The sequence below is a fragment of the Delphinapterus leucas genome, chromosome 5, assembly GCF_059928025.1.
Source record: "Delphinapterus leucas isolate spDelLeu-1000000601 "Yukka" chromosome 5, BTC_Dleu_Yukka2, whole genome shotgun sequence".
Classification (NCBI taxonomy): domain Eukaryota; kingdom Metazoa; phylum Chordata; class Mammalia; order Artiodactyla; family Monodontidae; genus Delphinapterus; species Delphinapterus leucas.
The window spans coordinates 66639457-66662987 of record NC_143133.1 but is presented as its reverse complement, the minus strand read 5'-3'; the positions used below and the strand labels follow the sequence as shown (position 1 = coordinate 66662987).

At 41.6% G+C, this 23531-nt stretch overlaps 2 protein-coding genes across 19 annotated transcripts in view; one reads left to right on the top strand and one right to left on the bottom strand.

The window, feature by feature from the left end:
* LOC149749144 (uncharacterized) overlaps positions 1-2206 on the bottom strand; it is a 164423-nt gene extending 162217 nt beyond the window's left edge. The window contains exon 1 of one of the 6 annotated variants that reach the window (XM_089911855.1): positions 277-2206. In XM_089911855.1, the coding sequence (XP_089767981.1) occupies positions 588-1415 (828 nt within the window). In that variant the 5' untranslated portion in view covers positions 1416-2206 and the 3' untranslated portion in view covers positions 277-587. The remainder of the gene's footprint in view (positions 1-276) is intronic. The other 5 variants (XM_089911861.1, XM_089911856.1, XM_089911860.1 and 2 more) reach the window with 5 other exon arrangements.
* Positions 944-23531, top strand: part of ATP8A1 (ATPase phospholipid transporting 8A1) — a 241088-nt gene continuing 218500 nt past the window's right edge. For 6 of the 13 annotated variants that reach the window (XR_016393271.1, XM_089911849.1, XM_089911844.1 and 3 more), the window contains exon 1: positions 944-1263. Coding sequence is in view for 12 of the 13 variants with exons in the window: in XM_089911849.1 (XP_089767975.1) it covers positions 1215-1263 (49 nt within the window). In the remaining variant the exon portion in view is untranslated. Of the gene's footprint in view, positions 1264-1381; positions 21637-23531 lie in introns of those variants that run through there. The other 7 variants (XM_089911850.1, XM_089911847.1, XM_022565123.2 and 4 more) reach the window with 2 other exon arrangements.

Genomic DNA, 23531 nt, shown 5'->3' with positions numbered 1-23531 from the left:
CTCGCCACGATCTATTCAATATATAAAACCTTACAGCCTAACTTAAAGATGAAATCAACGATAAATAAAAACTACCGTACTTGTTCTGATAACTTGTTAGCATAGATTTCCTTATACAAAATAAAAGGTAACGAAGTTACCCTTATTTGTAGGATATGGGGCAAACTAAAATTTAATGTATTTACGGACTTTATACTAGGCTCCCTCTCCCCTTTTCAGGTAAAACTACTGCTCCCAACTTCCTGCATGTTTGACTAAAAGCAAAATTTGAAGCACCTGGCCCAATAGTTGACTTTACTGCAAGTCCAGAGCTTTGTCAGTCTGCAGAACGCGCACTAGCTGAATGCACCCGGCCACTCGCAGGCCGGCCCCAGACGCACATGAGCACCAAGGGCAGGAGGAGCCACCAGCGCCCGAGGACCCCGGCCTCAGAACCTGTTGCTCGTGGACCAGGCGCGACTCAGGTCGCGAGGGCTGTTGGCGGTGCATGGAGGCTAGAATTGCATCTGGAGGTGGCCAACACGCAGTGCCTTTCCGCAGCTCCAAGCACTTGACGCCCCAGGCCCTTTCGCCGCTCTCCAGCCCACTTAGACCCAACCCCACTTCCGCACCACGGGCGACTCCATTGTTATTAAAACTAGAGGGTGGCGGGAGAGGATTTGCAAGGATGCAGGAGCCACAGTACCCCTTCCTCTCTGGCCAAGCCTTGGAAGAAGCAGAAAAGCATTGAGAAAAGACAGGAAGAGCCGAAGCCACGATGAGGGACGAGGGCGCCTGTGGTGGAAGAGGCCGGCATCTGCCTCTCCCCACTCAGGGATGGTACGGTCCAAAGCAGGGCGGGGCGCAGGAGGCTCTCCGGAGTCTCTCCCCGCCCCTCTCCCGCCTTCCCCGCAGCGCTGCAGTTGTGCGAGTGAGTGGGCGTCCTGAGGATCCCTGCCCGGACGCAGACGCCGAAGCTCCGCCCCTTGCCTCGCCGCTCCCTCCGTGGCTGCAGGCAGAGCTCGCTCAGCTCTGCGGACGCCGCCGCCTTCATTACCTCCTCCTTCTCCCGCCGGTGTGCGAGGGCCTCGCCCGGCAGCGGCACTGCCCTGGGTGGGCGGCTGGGCCCGCGCGGCTGCTGAGCGCTCGGCGCGGGGAAGCCAGATCCTCCGCCCGCGCGGCGCCGTGACAGGTGCAGAGTCTGGTCTGAAGAGCCACCTGCGGCGGCCGCCGCGATGTCCACCATGCGGAGGACCGTGTCGGAGATCCGCTCCCGCGCGGAGGGTGAGTAGCTGCCGCAGCACGAAGCTGGGTGCGGAGCGCGCGCGGGGGCGGCTCGGGGCCAGCCGAGGGTCAGGCGGTGTGAGAGAGAGAGAGAGAGGGAGAGAGAGACAATGTGTGTGTGTATTTGCGAACCCTTCTCCCTGCGCCGCCATCAGTGCAGACCCCTTTGCAGCTGCAGAGCCCCGAAATTGGTGTCCTCGGAGGGATCCCCAAGGCTCGCTTTACACGGCAGCGTGACTGTTGGGTCTCTGCGCTCACGCCCTGCCCACCTCCCTCCCCACTAGTGCACAAACCACTGTCTCCAGTCTGCTTCTCCATTCTAGGGAGCACGGCTCCAGCCAGCCGCCCACCTTTTTGCAGCACCCATATCACGGCTCCCCGGGAACTGAATCTGCCTTTCCCAGGTTGCAGGATCCTTTGATCCACAGCCCCTCGCCTCTCTGAGCGGGAGGAGCCTTAATTGGGCTTGGGCGCTCAGCCGGTGCTGTGCATTACAGTCTCTGCAGTTCCGCCTCCTGCAGCGGAGTCTCACCCAGCTCCCGTCTGAGGTTTTGTTTTTCCCTTTACCTGATACCTGCCTTTTGGCCAGCTGAGCGGACTTTTTAGCAAGGTGGAAGCTGTTTTCTTTGCTCCACCCAGGGCCAGATGTTGATTGGCTACACTTGTGAGCAATGAGCAACAGATGCCCGAGGGTAAAGGCCAGTAAGCTTTTGGACGGCCTAGGCTGTCTTCATCCTCTGATGAGCCCTCAGCATCCGGCCTAGCATGTGGCAGTCAGTTGGTAAATATGTTTTCATTTTGTTCATAGCGAAGCCAAAACAGTGCATATCTGGAGCTTTATTTTTCTGCCACATAAACCCATACTTGAATCCTATAAAGGGTGGCTCATGTTCTCACAACATCACTGATGTCCATCCTTCACCCCCGCCCCCTCCCCCCTTTAATGTTTGGCAAGTGGTAAAGTGATTTTAGGAAAAAAGATACAGATTTTAGGAGAATTGGATTATAGGGGTTTGAGACAGGCCATTTTATTATTTTTCCTCTTAAGAGCCCCCATGTTAAAAAATGGGGGCTCTGAGCTCTAGTAGCTATGATTTTCGGATTACAGCACTTAGGAAGTACTCAGTGAAACTGCTCTGGGGAGAAGGCCACACAAGAGTCAAAACTAACCTGTGTCCTACTTAGGGATTTAGTACATTCTTATTGTCATTTGTAATATAATGAAAAAATATACAGGGCACCTTATAGATGCACATTGAATAAATGATAGTGCTGTCTTTAAATGTACACAGTAAAAATGTGTACATTCGTTTTTTACACTTCTGAGTGAAGTGCATTTTCTTTCTTTTCTTATTTATTTCTTCCAGTTTTATGGAGCTATATTTGACATATGGCACTGTATAATTTTAAGGTGTACAGCATAATGATTTGACTTACATACATCATGAAATGATTACCACAATGAATTTAGTGAACATTCATCAACTCATATAGATACAAAACTAAAGAAACAGAAAAAAATTTCCTTGTGATGAGAACTCTTGGGATTTACTTTCTTAACAAATTTTATATATAACATACAACTTTCATATATAAACAATTATATTTGTCACGTTGTACATTACATCCCTAGTACTTATTTATCTTATAACTGGAAGTTTGTACCTTTTGACTGCCTTCATCTGATTTCCCCTCCCCCCATACCCCACCTCTGATAACCCCCAATCTGATCTTTTTTTCTATGAGTTGGTTGGTTGGTTTGTTTTTGAAGTATAATTGACCTACAATAGTATGTTAATTTCTGTTACACAACATAGTGATTCGATATTTCTGTGCATTTCAAAATGATCACCACAATGTCTGGTTACCATCTGTCACCATGCAAAGATATTGCATAATTATTGACTATATTCCCCACACTGTACATTTCATACGCATGACTCATATTTTGCACCTGAAAGTTTGTACCTTTTAATCTTCCTCACCTGTGTCTCTACCCCCCACTCCAATTCCCACTGGCAACCACCTGTTTGTTCTGTGTATTTATGATGCTGTTTCTGTTATGTTTGTTCGCTTGTTTTATAGATTCCACATAGAAATGAAATCATTCAGCATTTGTCTTTTTCTGACTTATTTCACTTGGCATAATACCGTCTAGGTCCATCCATGTTGTCGCAAATGGCAAGATTTCATTCTCTTTTATGGCTGAGTAATATTCCATTATATGTATACATACACACACACACTGCATCTTCTTTATTCATTAATCTACTGATGGCACTTAGGTTGCTTCCTAATCTTGGCTATTATAAATAATGCTGCAATGAACATAGTGATACATATATTTTTCTAATTAGTGTTTTTTTTTTTCTTTGGATAAATACCCAGGAGTGAAATTGCTGGATCATATGATAGCTCTATATTTAATTTTTTGAGGAACCTCCACACTGTTTACCATAGTGGCTGCACCAGTTTACATTTCCACCAACAATTCATGAGGGTTCCCTTTTCTCTGCATCCTCACTAGCACTTGTTGTTTGTTGTCTTTTTGACAATAGTGAATGAATTTTCTTAATCATCATTTGAGTGAGCCATTCAGGTAATGAAAATATAGTGGTAATACCGGGATTGTTCTTTCAAATAGTAGCAGTTGATGGATTCTATATCATGGGAGATGGGAAAAGAGAAAGGACCAGAAAATAATGTAAAACCTATGCCATATGAGAGGATTTCATTAAGTACTGAGAGGCTACAGTATTGTTTTTGATTGGCATGTATATTTTTCAAAGCATTTTTACAAAGATTACCTTATAGGACCTTACAGTGCTCCTGGAGATTGGTGAAGATGGTCCCATCTGATAGTTGAGGAAACTGTGGCCCAAGTGGTTGAGGTGCGTGTCATAGGTCAAGTAGCTAGTTCAGTGACACGTTTGAATTAACAGCTTTGGAAAACAGCGACTGGTTCTTATTTAATCTTTGTATTCCCTGTGCATCCAGGACAGTGTCAGGGGCATAGTGGCACTTAGTGAATGACCCTTACCCCCCGTGTTGGTTGGTTCAGTTTATTATGTGCTCAGCATTTTGCTCTGGACTGTGGTGAGGACAGAATCAATAATGACCCTGTGGGCTGGCGATGTGGCTCATTGCCTGCCCTGCCCACACTTTTCTTTCCTAAGGAATAGTCTCTTTTGACAGCTCCTGCTGCCTAAAGGCCTTGTTCTGAACAGCAGCGTCCTTGGCTTCAGTTGGTTGGACCACGGCAGGCTCCTGACCCAAGAGCAGAGAATCCATAGGTGGCTCAAACACTTGTAAGCTTGTGTTTTGGCTCAGAAAGATGCTTTGTGGTGATCACCTCTCCCATGGGAAGAGTTAAGCTTAGACGCTTAGAGTGAAGGTTGAAGCAGAAAGGGGCAGAGGAGAATAGGCTGGTAGAGGAGAGAATGGCTGGCTGTAATAGGTTGTGCGAATGCTGCTAGTATGAGGAAACAAACTGCGTGAAGAGAGGAAAATAGGAGAGAAAATGAACTGGATGGAGAGAATGAGGCAGAGAGACACATGCTGAGAGAGGGTGGCCAGTCCCTGGAGCACCTCCCTCCTGACTCTTTTAGTCCCAGTTCCCAAGTAGTCTTAGAACAGGCTCTTTTTTTCCTTGAAGTGACTTGAATGGGCTTCTGTTCCCTGCATTCAGATTGGCCAGATGCATGGCTGTTCTGTGTGCAAGCTATTTATAACCAAATTGAGGGGAAAGAACTTCCATGAAATAAGAAATAAACAGTCTGGGACTTCCCTGGTGGCGCAGTGATTAAGAATCCGCCTGCCAATGCAGGGGACATGGGTTTGAGCCCTGGTCCAGGAAGATCCCACATGCTGTGGAGCAACTAAGCCCGTGCACCACAACTACTGAGCCTGTGCGCCACAACTACTGAGCCTGCACTGTAGAGCCCGTGCTCCGCAATGAGAGAAGCCACTGCAATAAGAAGCCCGTGCACCACAACTACTGAGCCTGTGCGCCACAACTACTGAGCCTGCACTGTAGAGCCCGTGCTCCGCAATGAGAGAAGCCACTGCAATAAGAAGCCCGCGCACCACAATGAAGAGTAGCCCCCACTCACCACAACTAGAGAAAGCCCGTGCACAGCAGCGAAGACCCAATGCAGCCAAAAATAAATAAATAAATACATTTATTTTTTTTAAAAAAAGAAATAAATAGTCTAACAGGGGATGTTATTAATTAAACAGCATGCCTGCTGTGGGTACAAAGAGCTGTGGCAGATCAGACATAAGAACACGAGGTCTGCCAAGCAAACATTCCATTGAGAAATGATTTGAAATGAGTGCTCATGCAGTGCTTTTCAAACTTTAAGATGCCCACAAATCACCTGGGGATCTTGTTAGATGCAGCTTCTAAATGGGTAGGGCTGGAGTTGCATTTCTGACAAGCTCACGGGTAACGCTGGGTGATGCTGGCCTGCAGGTCACAGTCTGAGTACCAAGCTTCCAAGATAATGCCATCTATTTCAGTAGTCAGGAGGGCATTGAGGGTAGAGAGTAACCAATTGAAAAAGCAGTGAACATGACCGTGGCTTATTTGAGAGTTCTTAAAGAAACTGGCCAGGAACAAAGGGAAACTTGGAAGGAATAGGATGTAAATTTGGATAAGTAAATACTTCTAGATTACAGAGCATTTTAAATGCCAAGATGAGGCATTCAGATTTTGAATCAAATATCTGAAAAGGATCTTAGAGTTCATCTAATTCAATTCTCATGCAAGCATGAAGCCAATGTATAATACTTCTAACAGGGCCAGTTAGGAGCCAAATCATTATAGGGGAGTGACATCCCCAAACAGTGTCTTAGAGAGATAAGCCTGGAAGTATGTTGGATGGTTTGGAGGAAATGACACTGTAAATACACTCTGTTGTTTTTTTAAAAAAGTCTAAAAATGACAAAGGCCAGGATTAGTATTGGAGTGGAGCAGTGACACTGGGAAGGGAGGAATTAGAGATATTTCTCAGTAGATCATTAACATGTTCAACAGATATCTGTTGAACTCCTGCAAGTACCGTTCCAGGTACTTGAGATACATCAGTGAACAAACAATAGAAAAAGCCCTGCCCTGGAAGTGCTATCATTCTAGTGAGGCAAGAGACAAAGCAAACACAAAAAATTAGCAAATTGTAGACTTTGTTATGTGGGAAAAATAAAGAAAAGGTAAGATACGTAAGGTTGGTGGATGAATTGCAAGTTTAAATAGGTTGGTTAAGCTAGCCTTCATTGAAAAGTTGAGGTGGAGGAGGTGAAAGAAGCCTGGTGGGAATCTGGGGAAAGAATGTTCCAGACAGGCCCCAAGGCAGGAGAGAGGAGTGTTAAAGGAACAGGGAGGGGGAGAAGAGTAAGAAATGAGGTGACAAAGGTCACATCATAGGACATAGTGATATAGTGAATATACCGCAGGAGATTCTGAAGCAGTAATTTCAAATTTTAATGTTTACAAGATCCCAGGTATCCCATTAAAACTGCGGTTTCTTGGGCTGCCTTATGACGATTCTGTTGAGTAGATCTGCCATGGGACTGCATTCTTAATGAGCTGCCCAGAATATTCTGATGCAGGTGAAACATTTTCAGGAACTCTGCTTTATCGTCTTGAACCTGATTGATTGGGAAGATCTATTAAAAGATAAGGAAATTGAGAAAGAGGGTCAGTACAGTACGAGAAGATATAGATTCAAATTTTGAAGTGATTGGGGGACATCCAACTGGACATGTTTTGAGAATACTTTGAAATTCGGAGGTTAGATATGGGTAAAATCAAATGGGAATCTCAAGTTCAGAGATAATAGTTGAAACCCTGATAGTAGATAAATTTGCCAGAACGCAAGACTAGATAAAGCAGAAGGCTAAGAATTAAGAATAAGGTCTCTTCACTTTCTACTCCAGCTAAAAATAAGTCTCTGAATTCAACATTAGGAATCCTAGAAACAGGGACTGAAATAACAGTTTACACAAAATAGAATTTTTCTCAGTCTTGTAAAACTAACATGAAGGCAGTCCAGGTGAGCTATGTCTACTACATAAAGTCATAAGGGACATGGGCTCCTTACGTCTTTCTGCCTCATCATCCTGAGTATATAACTTCCATAAAGTCATAACCTGGTTACTGGGTTCCAGCCATTGTGTAGGAGTCCCAGGTAGGAAGAAAAAGGAAGGGTGTGAGACCAAAGGGTTTTCTTCAAAGTACCGCACAAAGGCTAATGCTTATTTTGCATTGGCTCCCTTCTGCAAGGGAAGCTGGGAAATGGAGTTTTCTATCTGGCACGTTACTCAGTGTTTTATTCCTAGAAGAATAAGGGAAAATGTTTATTGAGTTGGCAACTGACAGGTACCGTCACCATCAGATTGTCAAAGGCTCTTGCTTGAATAAAAGAAGTGTTCTAGAGCTCATAATTTACAAAATAAGGACCATTATTTGAAAATAAGGAAATGCACACAAAAAAACCACATACCTATCCAATGGTTTGCATTTTCTTCTGTTGAATATTATGCTAAAATGTAAGACATTCATTTGATTATGTAAAACATGTGCTAAGTGATAAATCTAGGAATCGTCCTACGGACTGTTTTCCTAGCCTGGTCTGTGTAAATGGCACCTTTAAAATGTTTGTAATTATAAAGAATACTACATTTCCTTTACTTAAAAGATAACAAAAGGAGCATGGAGATGATTTCTGCAAGAATTGTTAAAAGGAAACCTTTAGAAGGCTGTTTCATTTGTCCAAGTAAAAGATGACTAAGATCCTTTGTTCCTTTAGCAAGCATGTATTATGCATCTGCTGTGTGCCAGCTAATTGAATGGTGGGACAAAAAGGTGTGGTGATTGAAGGTTGCCCCAAAGTAACCATGGAAATGAGTTAAAAGATTTACAACTGACATGACACTCTTTCACAGAGATGCTTCATGTGATCAATATTTGAGAATTCCCGATACATGTAATTTTGTTTAGTGTAATCCTGGAGATAATAAGTGTGGCAGAACTAAATTATTTTAGGTTTTCTAGTTTATAGTGCATCATTCTTTTTTTTTTCATTATATCATTTCAAAGACAATGAGAACTGAATCATTTGCGTACCTTACAGCCATAGGAAAGTTTGCAGAGATCAGAGTGTACTTTTGAAGTTCATGAAATATTTGCCACCTGGGTCTCTATTCACATAGTTTCACTAGAATGTGAGTAAAGGCAACAGTTTCGTTCTTTTTTTGTGTGTGTGTGGTACGCGGGCCTCTCACTGTTGTGGCCTCTCCTGTTGCGGAGCACAGGCTCCAGGCGTGCAGGCTCAGCGGCCATGGCTCACGAGCCCAGCCGCTCTGCGGCATGTGGGATCTTCCCGGACCGGGGCACGAACCAGCATCCCCTGCATCGCCAGGCGGACTCTCAACCACTGCGCCACCAGGGAAGCCCAACAGTTTCATTCTTTACTCCTCACTGGAACCCACATCTTTCAGTTCTCTTATCCTCTGGGTAGTAAGCTCCCTAAAGGCAGAGATTTTTGTCTGTTTTGTTTACTGATACACTGAGGACATTGCCTGGGGCATAGTAGGAGCTCAGATATTGGTTGACTTAAATGAATTTTATGACCTAGAGATGAGATGTCCTACAGATGCGTTATAATCAGACCTACTTGTTATCTTCCTACCGGAACCTGAGTACCACAAAGGGAGCGATTTTTTTGTGATCTGTTCACTGCTGTATTCTCTGCACTTAAAGCTTTGCCTGCCATATAGTCGCCCTCCATGTTTGTCAGATGAACAGGTAACTGTTTGTTTTTAATAGAAGAGCTTAAATTTGTTCTCTTGATTGTAGAAGTAACACCTGATCATTGAAGAAAACTCACGTGGCGAAAAGGTGTCAAGAGGACAGTAAAAATCACCCCAAACTATGCCATCCAAAATACAATCATTTAATATACATGTTAACATTTAATCCATTCCAACTATTTTCCAGGAGAGGAGAAATATATTTATTTGTTAAGAAAAATCAGATCAAACTCCACATTACATTTAAACTTTTTTTCCCACTTAGTATTTCATGGACATCCTTGCCTGTCAAATATAGTTTATGTAAACTCCACAAAGGATGGGATTTTTAATTTTATTTTTTCTAATTTTATTGAGATATAATTGATACATAATCATATTAGTTTAAGGTGTACAACATGATTTGATATTTGTATATACAGTATTTCAAAATGATTACCACAATAAGATTAGTTAATATTCATCACCTCACATAGTTACAGCTGTCTTTCCTAGTGATAAGAGCTTTTAAAATCTACTCTCTTAGCAACTTCAAATATACAATACAGTCTTGTTAACCGTAGTCACCATGCTGTGCATTACATCTTCAGAACTTATTTATCTTATAACTGGAAGTTTGTATTGTACTTTTGACCACCTTCTCCCATGGGAAGGAATTTTTTTGTCTACCGTCACTACTCATATCCTCAGTGCCTAGAGCACTGCCTGGCACTTAGTAGGGCCTCAGTAGTTATTTGTTGAATGCATGGATCATGAATTTTATGGCAGATTAGCATTATACATGTTATTGTATAATAATTTACTAAGGAATCCTCTGTGGGTGGGTATTTAGGTCCTTTAAAGTTGTTTAAAAAAAAAAACCACTCTTGAATAAGCACCTTTATACATTGTTGTACACTTTTCTGATTATTTCTTTGTGAAAATCTTTGAGAAAAGGGATTTCTGAGACAAAAGTATGTACCTTTTTTTTTATAATGAGGGCAAAAAAAATGCAAGAAAGATTATTCAAGTTTACAGCCTCACTGAAAATGAACAAGAGTGCCTATTCCTTTACCCCTTCACCACCGGATAGTCTTCTTTATCCTTATGAATATGCGATGCAAAAAAAAAAAAAAAACTCTTTAAGTTTACATTGCTGTACTTATAAGGTTGAATGCATTTTGATTAGTTTAATAATTATTTCTATTTTCTGAATTGTTTATTCATTGTACATTCCTTTATGAAGATTATCTTGTATTGAATTTTAAGAGCTTATATGTTAAAGACATTAACTCTTTTCTCTGTTCATAGTTTATCTTTTAACTTTTTTTGGTATTTTCTCATGTATATAGTTACTTTTTTTTTTTTTTTTTTTTTTTTTTGTGGTACGCGGACCTCTCACTGTTGTGGCCTCTCCCGTTGCGGAGCACAGGCTCCGGACGCGCAGGCTCAGCGGCCATGGCTCATGGGCCCAGCCGCTCCGAGGCATATGGGATCTTCCCAGACAGGGGCACGAACCCATCCATGTCCCCTGCATCGGCAGGCGGACTCTCAACCACTGCACCACCAGGGAAGCCCCATAGTTACTTTTCATAAAGTATAGTCTTTCAGTTTCTTTCTTAAAATTTCTGGTTTAGTGTCATATTTCTCGTGTCAAGATAATGATAATTTTTCACTTATATTTTCTTCTTCTAGTACTTTTAGGTTTCACTTTAAACAGTTACATATGTAATTCCTGTGGGATTTATCTTGTTATGGATGTGAGGTAGGGGTCTAATTTTATTTTTTCTCAATTATCTGACATGATAATCATATATTTTATAATCTATTTGCCCCTCACTGGTTTGAGGTGTTTCTTTTATGTGCTAAATTTACATATATAGTTGAGTCAGTCTCTGGACTGGAGTCAGTATCTCCCTCCCCTTTTCTCTACCTTTCCTCTCTATTTTGGTCTGCTTTGGCCCCTAGTATCAAATTCCTTTATTGCAATTAATAAAAATTGTCCTCATAACTGTCCTATCACTGCTCTTTCCTCTAATTTGGGGGGGCTATTTTCATGCTTATTTTTCCATTTAAACCAATGAGTGCATCATTGAATAAAGTAAATGTGTTGGGATATTTATTGGTATCACATTAATTTTATAAATTTATATTGAGAGAATTGACATCTTTCGTATACTAACTTGTTTAAGCTTAGTTTTTTTCTCCATTTATTGGTTTTTCTTTTACGTGCTGGGGAGAGTTTTTTTAAATAAATCCTGTGGATTTTAATGATTTATTCCTAGATGATTTATATTTTATGAATATATTGTGAATGGCGTCCTTTCTAAAATTATATGTTCTTGCGACTGTTAGCACATGTAAGGTGGAAGCTGTTGATTTTGAAACTGACCATCAGTCTGAATTCTTTTATTTTAAATAGTTTTTCAGTTAATTTTCATCTCTGTAGGTTTTAAAATTATATATCATAAAGCAAAGTATGTTTAAACAAGGTTTTCAATTAATTAGACTTACCAGGTATATTTTGGTTACACTACTTTTTTCAGTGAGGTTTGTTTATTTTTATGTGCTGAAGTTTTGTGGACTCGGGTTCCAACTTACTACCTCTGAGGTTTCACGTAGCCCTTACATAATAGCCAAGATATTGCTCTTTTTTATCCTTTTTGCTAGGGCTAGGGGTCAGAATTTAGACCAGCTGGGATTTAATGAATTGTTCTGTAAAATCTACTTATTATCAAATTGGCATTCATGCCTTAGATCAGCACTGAGAGAAATAAAATGTGAGCCATAAGCACTAGACACATATAAATATTCTCTAGCTACATTGTAAAAATAGGTGAAATTAATTTTAATAACATATTTTCTTTAACTTAATATATCCAGAATACAATTTAATCATGTTACTGGTACAAAAATTAATAATGCAGTAGTTTGCATTCTTCTCTTTTTGTACTGTTTTCTAAATCTGCTGTATATTTTATATTTACAATACATCTCACTTTACACTAGTCCCATTTCACATGCTCACTTAACACATGTGGCTAGCAGCTGCTTACTGGACAGCACAGCTGTAGATTATACCTCTAGCTTGGGCTTACATGTAAGGATTTACTAGAGTTTTTTAGAATATAACATTTTATAATGGAAATGAGGCTCAAAGTAAGCTTATTAAAAGTACATGTGTAGATATACTTCTCTCTTAAGTAGAGATTTAAGCCTTTAACTTACTTCTTTCCAACAGAAGACCTTCTCCAGTGTCCTCATAATACCTCACAAAATGTGTTAGTGCTTAGATAATACTGCTTTTGACCCAGCCCTCATGGCAATTTAGAGGTTTTATGTAAGTTCATTGTGGCATCTTTTGAAGCCTGTTGTTTTGGTCCAATTCGTTTTAAATAGATTTGATAAAACCATTCTGCCCTACCTTCCTATTAGTTTTCATTTAAATGTTAACATAAAATGTGTATACATAGGATAGTAACCGGGTACTATGCTTTTATATACATCGTTGCCATCAATTTTGTTATTCTAAGAGGACTGAAGAACTTGGCTTCATGGGTCATTGACACATTCAATGGGCAAAGGGAAGTAGTTGTTTTGAATTGAGCCTCTGTTGTTTTGCTTAAGCCATCTTTGAAGGTGACTTATCTTGATCCATTTGGGGTTGTACTTCATGGGACTGGGTTAGTCAGGTGACAATTTAGGCAGAGACTGTTGCTAAGAAAGCCAAAGGCAATCTAGGCTCTGGACCAGGAAACCAGTTCAGTGGGCCAGACCTAATTATAATACAAGATTGGCCTTCATGAGTAAAGCAAGCAAACTGGTTTGCAGGGGTGAATCAGAAAGATCGTTTGTTCTGACACCAGTTTAGAATAGTTGAGCTTCTGTAATTGGTTTAGGTCACTGTGGCTAACTCTGGTCTTAAAGTAAAGCCAACTTGGTTTAGAAGAAATCTCCCTCTAGCATCTGCAGCCCATCTTTTCCCCTTTTCCCTCCCTCATCCCCATGTAGAGTTAGCCCTGCCCCAGCCCTGAAAACCTTAGCAGTAGGAGACTCTTAAGGAGCTATGACTTAGCAGTTTAAGGATTGTGACTTGAACCACGCTGTCACCGTTTCCGTGACTCTGAGTGCTTGTTACAGCAACTTAGAGCTCCGGAACTGGGGGCCCTGCCTTGCTCTGAGAGAAGAGACCCTGGTCCCTGATGCTAGCTTGGACTCCAGGGCTCTGCACTTGTGAGGAGTTTCAGTGCCAAACCAGGCTGCCAAGGGCTCTGAGTATCATTTGCTTTCACTTTCCCCGTTGTTGCCCTTGGCCAGCTCCTCTGGACATGCTCGTTGCCCCATGTTGGAGTTCTTTGGTTCTGAGTGCACCATTTTGGTTCTGAGTCCATGACCATTTTTCCTGGATCCCTTGCTCTGCTGCCGTATTGTCATCCTGATGGCTGTGACTCGTTGACCCTTTCAAGCCCCTTCTCGTCTGTCTCACTCTACTTTTAAAATCAGACCATGTCCTATCCCTGACCAAAGAAATGAAACAGATCTCTCTCTATAGATTTTACCCAAATTTGATGTGCCGTTTTATACCTTAAGCTTAAGTTAGATTCAGTCCACCATTAATGCCAGAATGGTGTGATGAATGTTCTCACGTGGACTCACTTGACTTTCATAACTTTTTTTTCCCCCACATTTGTGAGTCAGGGTTAGAGAAATGACGTGAGGAAAAATGACTCTGCCATCTTTAATGCAGAGTGTGTCCACTGTGGTCAGGGCAGTGGAAGGCTTGTGTGATGTGGATAGTTTTATAGTCATGTGTACATCAGTGGTGTTCAACCCTGGCTACACAGTGAATCAAATGAGAATTGTCTAAACAGTACTGATGCCTGGACCCATCCCAGACCAATGGAATCAGTCAGTCTGGTCCATTGGGCATATGGACCAAGCATTGATATTGTATCTTCCAGGTAATTCTGATGTGCAGTAGTGTGGAAAAACACTGGTGTAGATCCTTGAATTTCCTTGTTTGCAGAGAGGAGAAGGAATAGATTGTATAAAGTCATGTGGATTGCCAGCCAAGAAACCAAGAGCGTATGGATATTTTTTTGGTAGATTTTTTGTCTATTGCCCAGTTACTTAATGGGTCTAATTACACTTCTCTAAATTTCCCCTCAGAAATGATAAAGTTCATACGTTGATACTCAGTTATTCAGTTTTGAAGACTTTAAAATTCTGAATTAAACATTCAGTTCAGTACAACCAAATGAAGAGTAAACACATTCAGTTTGTTTTTAGCTGGTGCTATATCTACTCTGGGAGTTTGATGAATATGAGCCTCTCTGCAGCGTCTTTTCTAGTTTTTGCTAACCTACCTACTTTTGTAATCTCTTTACACATCCTATATTTGTAGCCTACGTATGTATAGTTATTTGCACCTGGAAGAAATACCTTAACAACTTGGTAAAAGTCTCTGAAACTTCTGTGGCTACGTTATTTTCAAGGGGTTTATTTTCTTTAGTTTACAATTATTAATTTATCTCATCATGATGTTGATAGGTCTTTTACAGGTTAATGTACAGAAAACAAAAACTTACCATGAGCCCCAAATTAGCCAGTGTGATTTCTCTGTGTCCTCATGGATAGGTGCTGGGTCTGCCTTAGGTTGTGATGACTATTTCAAACTTTGAGGAGTAGAAAACAAGGTCCACGGTCCTTTAGATCAAGTGTGTTGTGTCCAAACTTCGTGGGATTATTTCTTTATTTTATATTCTTTTCTATCTTTATCATTTCTGCATTTAGACTTTACTTTTTTAGGTGATAATGTTACTTGTACTCTACAGATGGACATCTTTTTTAGAAAGCCAGGATTTGATTGGGGGAGGGCGTTGGAGTTCTGAATCACTGGCTTAGTTTAGCCCCAGATGGCGGCTTATTCGTGTTTTTGTTAAAAAGTTCAGTGAAACAATCATTACATGAGTTGGCCTTTTGTTGACTTCCAAGTGAATATAATTAGCAAAGAAGGAAGAAGGCCCTCTTAATTTCCCCAGGTACCCAGCTGAATCCCCCTTGATCTTATTAAGTGACTTTCTCTGTGGAATTTATCCTTATGGTTGGTGAGTGAACTATTTTTCTATGGTTTAATTTTAACTAAGTCTGAATATGTATCAAGGTCTTCAGTCTGAATTAATAGTTTTCTTTGTAAGATTTCAGACATTCTTCCATATACTCAGCTGGAATTGTCTTTCTTTTTAAATTCTACTGACACAAGCTAATAGAATCACCATCTTTACTGTTTATACTTCATGTGTCTTTAGTCTATTTGGTACCAGACTATATGATATAGTAGCCACTTAAAGAGTAGGGTACATTTGTAGTGTGACACAGTAACAAAACTTGAGACTATAACTCACTTAATGCTGTCCCACTTTCCTCAGTATCTTAAGCTACTGCCCTGTAAATAATTGACCAGAGAGAAAATGAAATAAGGCACTTGGGACTACCAATAGGCCTGGAGTGATATCTGACTTTTGGGTCTTCTGAGCTGTGTGGCCTTCGGCAAGTCACATAACCTCTCTGAGACTCCTGTTTTCCTTTTCCAAAATAGTAATAATATCTACCCATAAATCATCTGCCTGTTGTCTAGAGAGTAGACCAAGCCTGGAATCTTCTGAGGGGCTTTAAACTAGCTGATCCTTGGGTTCCGCCCCTAGAGATTCTGATTTCATCTTGGGGGTAGAAGTTGAAACAAAGAAAGATGATAGTGACTTGGACTACTGGGTATCAATGGAGGTGATTAGATGTGGTCAGATTCAGGATATATCAGTAGTTTGAAGGTAGATCTAATAGATTTACTGATGGATAGGATGTGGAGTGTTAAAGAAGTGGAGAATGACTAAAGTTTTGGGCCCTGAGCCCAAAACGATGGCACCATTTACTAAGATGGGAAACACTGGGACAAAGGACTGAAAACCTCCTTGCATCTTAGAAAAGAGTGAGCAGATCCATATGTGCCAAAATATGTAGGTTTACGTACACTTTTTTTATTCTTTTGGAAAGAGTATTAGGAATTTATCCTAAATTCCATCTACTTCTTCCATCTTCTTTTCTCTTAGTATTCTTTAGAAATTCAGTAAACATAACTATTAGTGTCTTAACCTGTTCCTCATTTCTATGGATTTTAGACAGCTAAGAACTGTATGGATTAATGTTTGGGATTGATCATTCTATTGCTGGGGCTTTTCACTCCATAATCAGAGTTGATGATAACAGTCTTTATGTCATCATTGTGTTCTTTTGACTCTTGAGGTGCTCCACACTGCAGGGACATCTTTCAGAGGGGAAAATTAAAGCACTTGCTATAAAGTAGATGCTAAGAAAATGTTACTTGAATTTGCATCTGGTGTGTGACTGGGAATAAGATCAAGCTGTTCAGATTTTGGAAGCTGAGCTTTTAACATGCTGGCGTGGTCTTGAAATCTCTGGAGTTTTCTTATTATCATGTCCAGGCCCATTGCACGTTGCTCAGCAGTGGCCACAGATACCCCAGCAGATCTGAGGGTCTGATTTCATGTTTGTGGTTAGTGGTGGTAGCATGTGGTGGCACAAGCACTGCATTACGAGACTCTTTCTGCACTGGGTGGTTTTTATTTATGGTGTCAGAAGGTTCTTGAAGCAGCTGTGCAATCCGTCCTCTCATCGTTCTTGTTCTACCTGTGAATTGGGTAGGGCTGATGGCAGTTGCACGCATGTGTAGGTGTCATTGCTTTAATGTCAACCAGCGCTGTGCTGGGTCTTTGAAGTCTTTGCAGCCCACCCGCTGTCATTCACACACCCTGGTATAATCTGCTGAGTGGAGGCTTCGGTTTCCTTTTTGAGCCACATCCTGACAAACTGAAGGTAGCTGTGCCTTCCTTGCTTTTGTGCCGGTGACTCCTGTTTCTCTGAGCCTGTCTTGCCTAACCAGTCTTGGTGGGTTCTTTAATACTGCCCCACGGTGCTTATGACACACGAGCCATCCCAGAGCCACGCCTGCTCTCAGGGTCATGTTGGGGCGTGGTGGAGTTCTCCAGTGCTCCTTTAGGGGTGTCCTATTTTTCTAGCCGGGTTCCTGGACTTGTTGGATACTTCACATGCCAGATTGTGACACTGCTTGTCATCAGTAGGCAGAGGAAAGTGTCACCTCTTTCCTGATCCTGGGTAGTGTCTGGTTCTATAGAGTAAAAAGCTGTTCTTGCTGGCTCGTGAGTGATTCATGTTGCTGTGTGTGCTGCACTGGCTTCTCCAAAACCACAAACTAGCAGGTAGGCTTTAGCTTCTTCACTGAGTGTTTTTGACACTTGAGACAATGTTTTTAAAAAGGTGAATTTTTTTTTCTCTCTTGCAACATCACAATGGAGATAAGCATGTGGCCCATCAAACTCCACTGACTCATTCTGAGAACAATACAGCAGCAAAATGATTTTACTTGGATGCTTCTGCTTCTTTTGATAAAAGGAGGACTAGTCTTGGAACCAGTCATTTTTATGTTATAAAATGCATCAATAGCTCTAAAAATAAAAGTTGTAATAATTCACGTAACTGCACAGTTGTTTATTATTATTTTTTCCAGTATGTTTCAAGAGCTGGCTTATTCAGAACTATAATTCAGTTATATCTTCCTATGAATGCGTTGCTAGTGAAGTTAGTGGAGTTACTACCCTGCAAGCATTTTTATCCACTAATTCAATAATTCTTTTTTTTCCATATACAAAGTGACTAAAGCTGCTTGTGCCTTGGCACTATATTAGTGGTTCTCTGATGACCTCATAACTGTCTTTAAAAAAATATCTTTTTAGGAAGATGGCATCATGGAACTCTAGACTTGGAGGGAACTGTGTACGCAGTCCCTGGTACAGCCCTCTCCAACTGGTTATCCAGCTCCTGATCGAGATCTGAGACGGGAATCACGCCCCCTTGTAAAACAGCCCTTTCCATTCTCACACAGATCTAATTCTTAGCAAGTTCTTTCTTGCTAAGAAAGCAATAAAAGTGGGGGCTTCCCTGGTGGCGCAGTGGTTGAGAGTCCGCCTGCTGATGCAGGGGACACGGGTTTGTGTCCCGGTCCGGGAAGATCCCACATGCCGCAGAGCGGCTGGGCCCGTGAGCCATGGCTGCTGAGCCTGCGCGTCCAGAGCCTGTGCTCCGCAACGGGAGACCCGCATACCGCAAAAAAAAAAAGAAAGAAAGAAAGAAAGCAATAAAGGTGACAAAACCATTTGTTTTCTACACATCTTGCTGGGCCAAATGTCCCCATATTATATTTGCACAGTTGATTTTTATAGGCCTTAGTATAGGATCTTCAATTTATTGAACCTCTCAAAACCTTCCTGAATTGATTCGTTTATGTCATCTGCACATTTATTAATCGTGCCATGTATGTCCTTATCTTATTCTATCATTGGGACCCAGGCAGTCTGGCTCCAGATCGCTCAGGAAGTTATGCATCTACTTTCACTATCCAGGGATCCCTTGGATCATAACAGAGCCTCATGAGACTCAGTCTTTGGGGTCTCTCACTCTGCCTGGTATTACCCTGGTTTGTTCTCTGTATATCTACTCCATTCTCTTCATACCTTCACCATACACGTGGCTTCATTGTGGGGTGCCGCGACCTGCCTCCAGCCTAACTCTCCAGGCTCAGTCTGGTCCCTGCTCAGTGCCGAGTCTGCCTGCTTGCGTCTCTGGACCACAAGTCCACTTTCTCAGAAAGAAGTCCAGTTGGCACTGCTGGTCAGGTGCACCTGTTGATCATGACTCCCAGGGCCAGGGAACTAGGCCAGGAGAGGGGAGGAGGGGCAGGAGCCAGGGGTGACCCAGACTAGACTGCTTCAGAAGGGCTTGTGGGAAGGGGGAACCAAAGGAAAGCTCCAGTATGCGTCCCCTTGTGGATGTTTGTCAACCAGTTGTGAATCCACATTGTTACCTAATCATGGGATCCAGTGTCTCCGTTTTTTAAGAACAGGGTGAGTCTAACCTTGTTGAAGTTCAGAATGCTAAGGATTTGGCCAATAACGTTGTTCAGGTTTAGGTTAATGTAAAGGACCTTTTTTATAGGGGAAAAATTCCTTTTACTCTCTTGGGTATGAGAAACACCACTTTAAAAACAACGAACCCCTACTCAATGTTAACTGAATTCTCAACACAAAAGGGAAATGTTCCTTTTAACTTTTGAATTATTTTCAGAAATTAACCTTAAATCCTTTAGAAGCTGTGGATCTCATTATATAAATATGTGAACTCTGAAAGCATGTCTCTAGACTGCCCTTTTCATGAACAGTAGTTTATAATGTACAGGATCCATCTACTTTCCTTTTTAGAGCATTGGGACCTTTCTCATTCACCATGGTTCTTCTGTGGTTAGTGACAGTTCACTTAATTCTTCTGCAAGTTCTCATGGTTCTGTAGATTTTTAAATGCTATACATGTGTGTATACACACACACGCTACAAGATATGAATCTATTTAGAACATCTAGGTGCTACCTTGTCTTTTTTCTTTTTAAAATAATTCCCTACCTTCTCTTTTGCTTTAGTTCCTCCAGCTATTTGTTCCAACCTTCCTAGTTTTAGGATGATTATCCTTGATGGAGGATGAAGTGAAGCCAGAGAAGTAGGGGTTGAGGAGTTCTGCTTTTTATTGTCCGTTAACATTACACCATCTATTGCAGGCAGCAGACTTATCCCATCAATTCCTTGTATTCCAAATGGAAGGAAGAAAACACCTCTGTAATCTCTAACATTTTTTAAAACACCTTTCCTCCATTTTCAGATGTCTGTACATCTGTTATTATTGGCTATTAAACATGTAAGCCTATTTCCAACCTTTCCCATGATCTTTTTATCTGCTTTTCCTTGTTCAAGGACTTCTTGTGCTGCAACAATGGTCTCTTTGACCACACTTCCGTTTTCCCCCTAGACAGGACCTTTCACAGTTAGTCACCATGTTACTTCAGACAGCCTTCCGGACTTCTTTCCGCCCCTTTTGGTGCTAACTTGAAATACATCCTCTTGAAATCTAGAACACATGTCTGGCTTAGCCTGGTATTTCCCTCTTTGACTGCCCAAAGCTCTTTGGTACAGTTATGTTTTCTACTAGCTTTATCACTTCTGCGTTGATTAGAATCCAGTCCATAGTTAGCAATTCCTCATCTTGTTTCCTGTACCTTCTCAAGAGATGAATTTGCTGCCAAGACAAGTAAATGATGCTTTTAGCTAATTGAGCCTTCTAGGCGATGCCTGATGGACGTCTGGTGGTCGAAACCCCTCACTTGCTAGTGCAGTCTGTTTCTATGCCAGTGTTTTATCTATATTGGGAACATATCACTTACTTCTGCTGACTGACCAAAGAATCTATGGGTTATCCCCAAGGGGATATCATTATATTCCTTTTATCTTTCATTGTTCTGCTTCCTTTTCCTGTTAAGCATGACTTGGCATTCATAAGTGTTTTCTTTATTATTTGCAGTAACTCAGCATGCCCGAGATGATTATTTTTCTAGGTTAGTATCCAAAGCTGGGAGCAGAAGAAATTGAGTGCTTACTGTGTGTGAGGCCCAACAGTAGGCATGCATAGGTTTCCATGTAATACCGCTTAAGGCTAGCCTTTCCTCTGAATGTCAGGAATACTTTTTTCAGTGTCTACCACTTAGAATTTGTAGTGCTACTTTTGGAGCTTGTTGCAGTTCAGCACGAGTGCAGGAAGTGTTAAGCCATTATTTTTTTTCCTCTTTTAGACAAGCAATAATGGTGATATGTTTTTACACTTGTTTATTTTTAGATCGGTTCCCACAAAGACACAGAAAAATATCACTTACCATGTATGGTAATGACAGGTCCTGATAGGAAGATATATTAGTGGGTATCAGGATAGGGACAAGATTATAAAGTTCTAGGAATTTTTGGATACCTTATATTAAAATAGAAAATTTAGTAAACATTTATTGCATTCAAGGGACTTCCCTGAAGTGTTATTTATGTTACTTCTCCATATTAGAGTAGTACCTGATAGATACACACATGTGCCCTTATGCCTGTCCTGTTCTCTGTGCATAAGTCAGTTGCTATATACCTAAGTATATAGATCAAAAGATTAATATTGGAGTGTTCAAAAGACCACTGTATATTCAAAACTTTTGTAGATGACACCTCAAGAATGAATGGTCAGGGAGACTGCTTAGACATGTAATAGCATCTACACTGCCATGAAGTAGGGGAAAGTCGTGGCTGGAAAAACTGTGTTGAGGTGGAATAGGGCCAGTAGAGGAGAAATGGGGTCAGAGGGAGAGGCCAGGTCAAGCTTAGCTGTTGAATGAATAAATGCATCCAGTAGTGTTAAAGCTTTAGAACTGAGTTGGACTTTATCGATTTCCAAATATTATCCTGGCGCTGGTACTCACTGGCCCTTTGACCATCAGCAATTCTCCACACGAGAAGCAAGTTTCCTCATCTTCATCATTTTGAGAAGAATTCCTGGGGGTGGGGTGGAGTGAACTCTTTTGTAAGATGAAGAACAATTTTTTTAAAGCAGATAACCATGTTTTACATCATCAGGGTAAGTGGATATTTTTTATTATAACTTAAATGGGCTTGAGGGTAATGAGCTAGTGTCACAGTTGCATGAACAAGAAGGTAAAGGAGAGGAAGCTGGGAATGTGGGAAGCGTTTTGGCTGTTGTACAAGTTCCTTAGGATGGAAACCCCTAGATATCCCAGAACATGCTGGACTCAGGGCTTGGATAAGGCAGCTGTTAACATCAGAGGAGATCTTAGCAAGTAGGGCCTGTTGGGGAGGGTTCCAGGCAGCCTCATGATATTTTTGGGGGGCAGGGTAATTGCATTCCAGGTGGTTCCAGGTCATTGTTCCATGCAGAGCAGAAAAGCCAGCTAGTGACTGGGGGACAGAGAACAGGATTCGGCTCCTTGAAGAAGAAGAAAGGCCCGGTCCGGGTCCAGTGTCAATGCCTACCTACGTTAATTAGATGCGCGGTGGGACAGGACTTGGCTTTCAGCAGAGGACTGAAATGCCTCTGCTTAAATTCCACACTATGGAAGCTGAGCATAATCTTTATGAGTAGGTAGAGTAGTGTCCAGAATCAAATGAAAAGCTTTTACAGGAAGGTCAAGGAGCATGCAAGGCAGCTGGACTAATGGACAGTTACTTTCGGATGCCACAGAATCTGTCTTATCTATGCTTATTAGCCTTTTCATATGTCTAGGCTGTAAGTTGTCTGTGATTAGCTTAGCATGGCTCATGTGCCCACCTTTAAGTCAAAAAGGGGAATGGGGGCTTCCCTGGTGGTGCGGTGGTTGAGAGTCCGCCTGCCGATGCAGGGGAGACGGGTTCGTGCCCCGGTCCGGGAAGATCCCACGTGCCGCGGAGCGGCTGGGCCCGTGAACCGTGGCCGCTGAGCCTGCGCGTCCGGAGCCTGTGCTCCGCAACGGGAGAGGCCACAACAGTGAGGGGCCCGCGTACCGCAAAAAAAAAAGGGGGGAATGGTATTTTTATGGACCAGTCCCTCAAGACTGCCTACAGTTGGGGGAGGGGAGTTCTCCAAGGGAAACCAAAGACTCTTTTCAGGAGAGGCAGACGCTGAGCTGGAATGAACAACAGATGTTCACTGCGTAGAGCCTGAATCAATATTCGGTACAGGGAAGGTGTATTGATGCATTTGAAAACTTCATTTCCCCTCTGGCTATTGCAGTCATGGTCTAGAAATTTGAGATGCATTGCTGAATAGTTTCTATTTAATTTCCGTGCTTTTAAAGGTGTTTATTTCTTCAGTGCCATATTTGAAACTGTAGTATGTAAGTCTTAACCTTTAAAGGACCGAGTTCATTGTTTCCAGAGTGGTGGTTCCTTCCTTTTGTTCCCTCTCTGTCTGAACAGCTGCTGTCAGGCTCACAATTGAACGTTTGAAATGACCGTTCTGCTCCAGCAATGCAGAACATGGGATTTCAAATCTCTTTTGTAGCTCTAGTAACTGCTTCTGTATTTCTAATTAAATAAACAATATATATGGTAACCACTAAAAGCAAAATAAATAAAATACAAATGTCTAAATTATTCAGCCAAAGATTGTTTTGCTCCAGAAACTTGAACCAAAAAATATATATATATAAATTGACGACTTTTAATTTATTATTATTTTTCGCAGGGAACAAAATTAAAACCTGTTAAACCTTGGAAAAGATCATGGGTAATGCTCATAATTTCCTACTAACTAGCACCTAACTTTAATCACACCTAAGTTCTGCAGTTGTGCCCCTGAAGTCTCTGGCTAGTTTTCCAGTTAATATTCTTTTATTAGACTGTTGTCTAAAGACTTCATTCTAGCTCAAGAAATGCGAGCAATTAATATGGTCTCTTTAGTGTCTAATATTAGAAGCCGTTGAGTAAAAGGATATATAGTTGGATTCTCCTGAATATGTTTAGGATATAATGTAGATA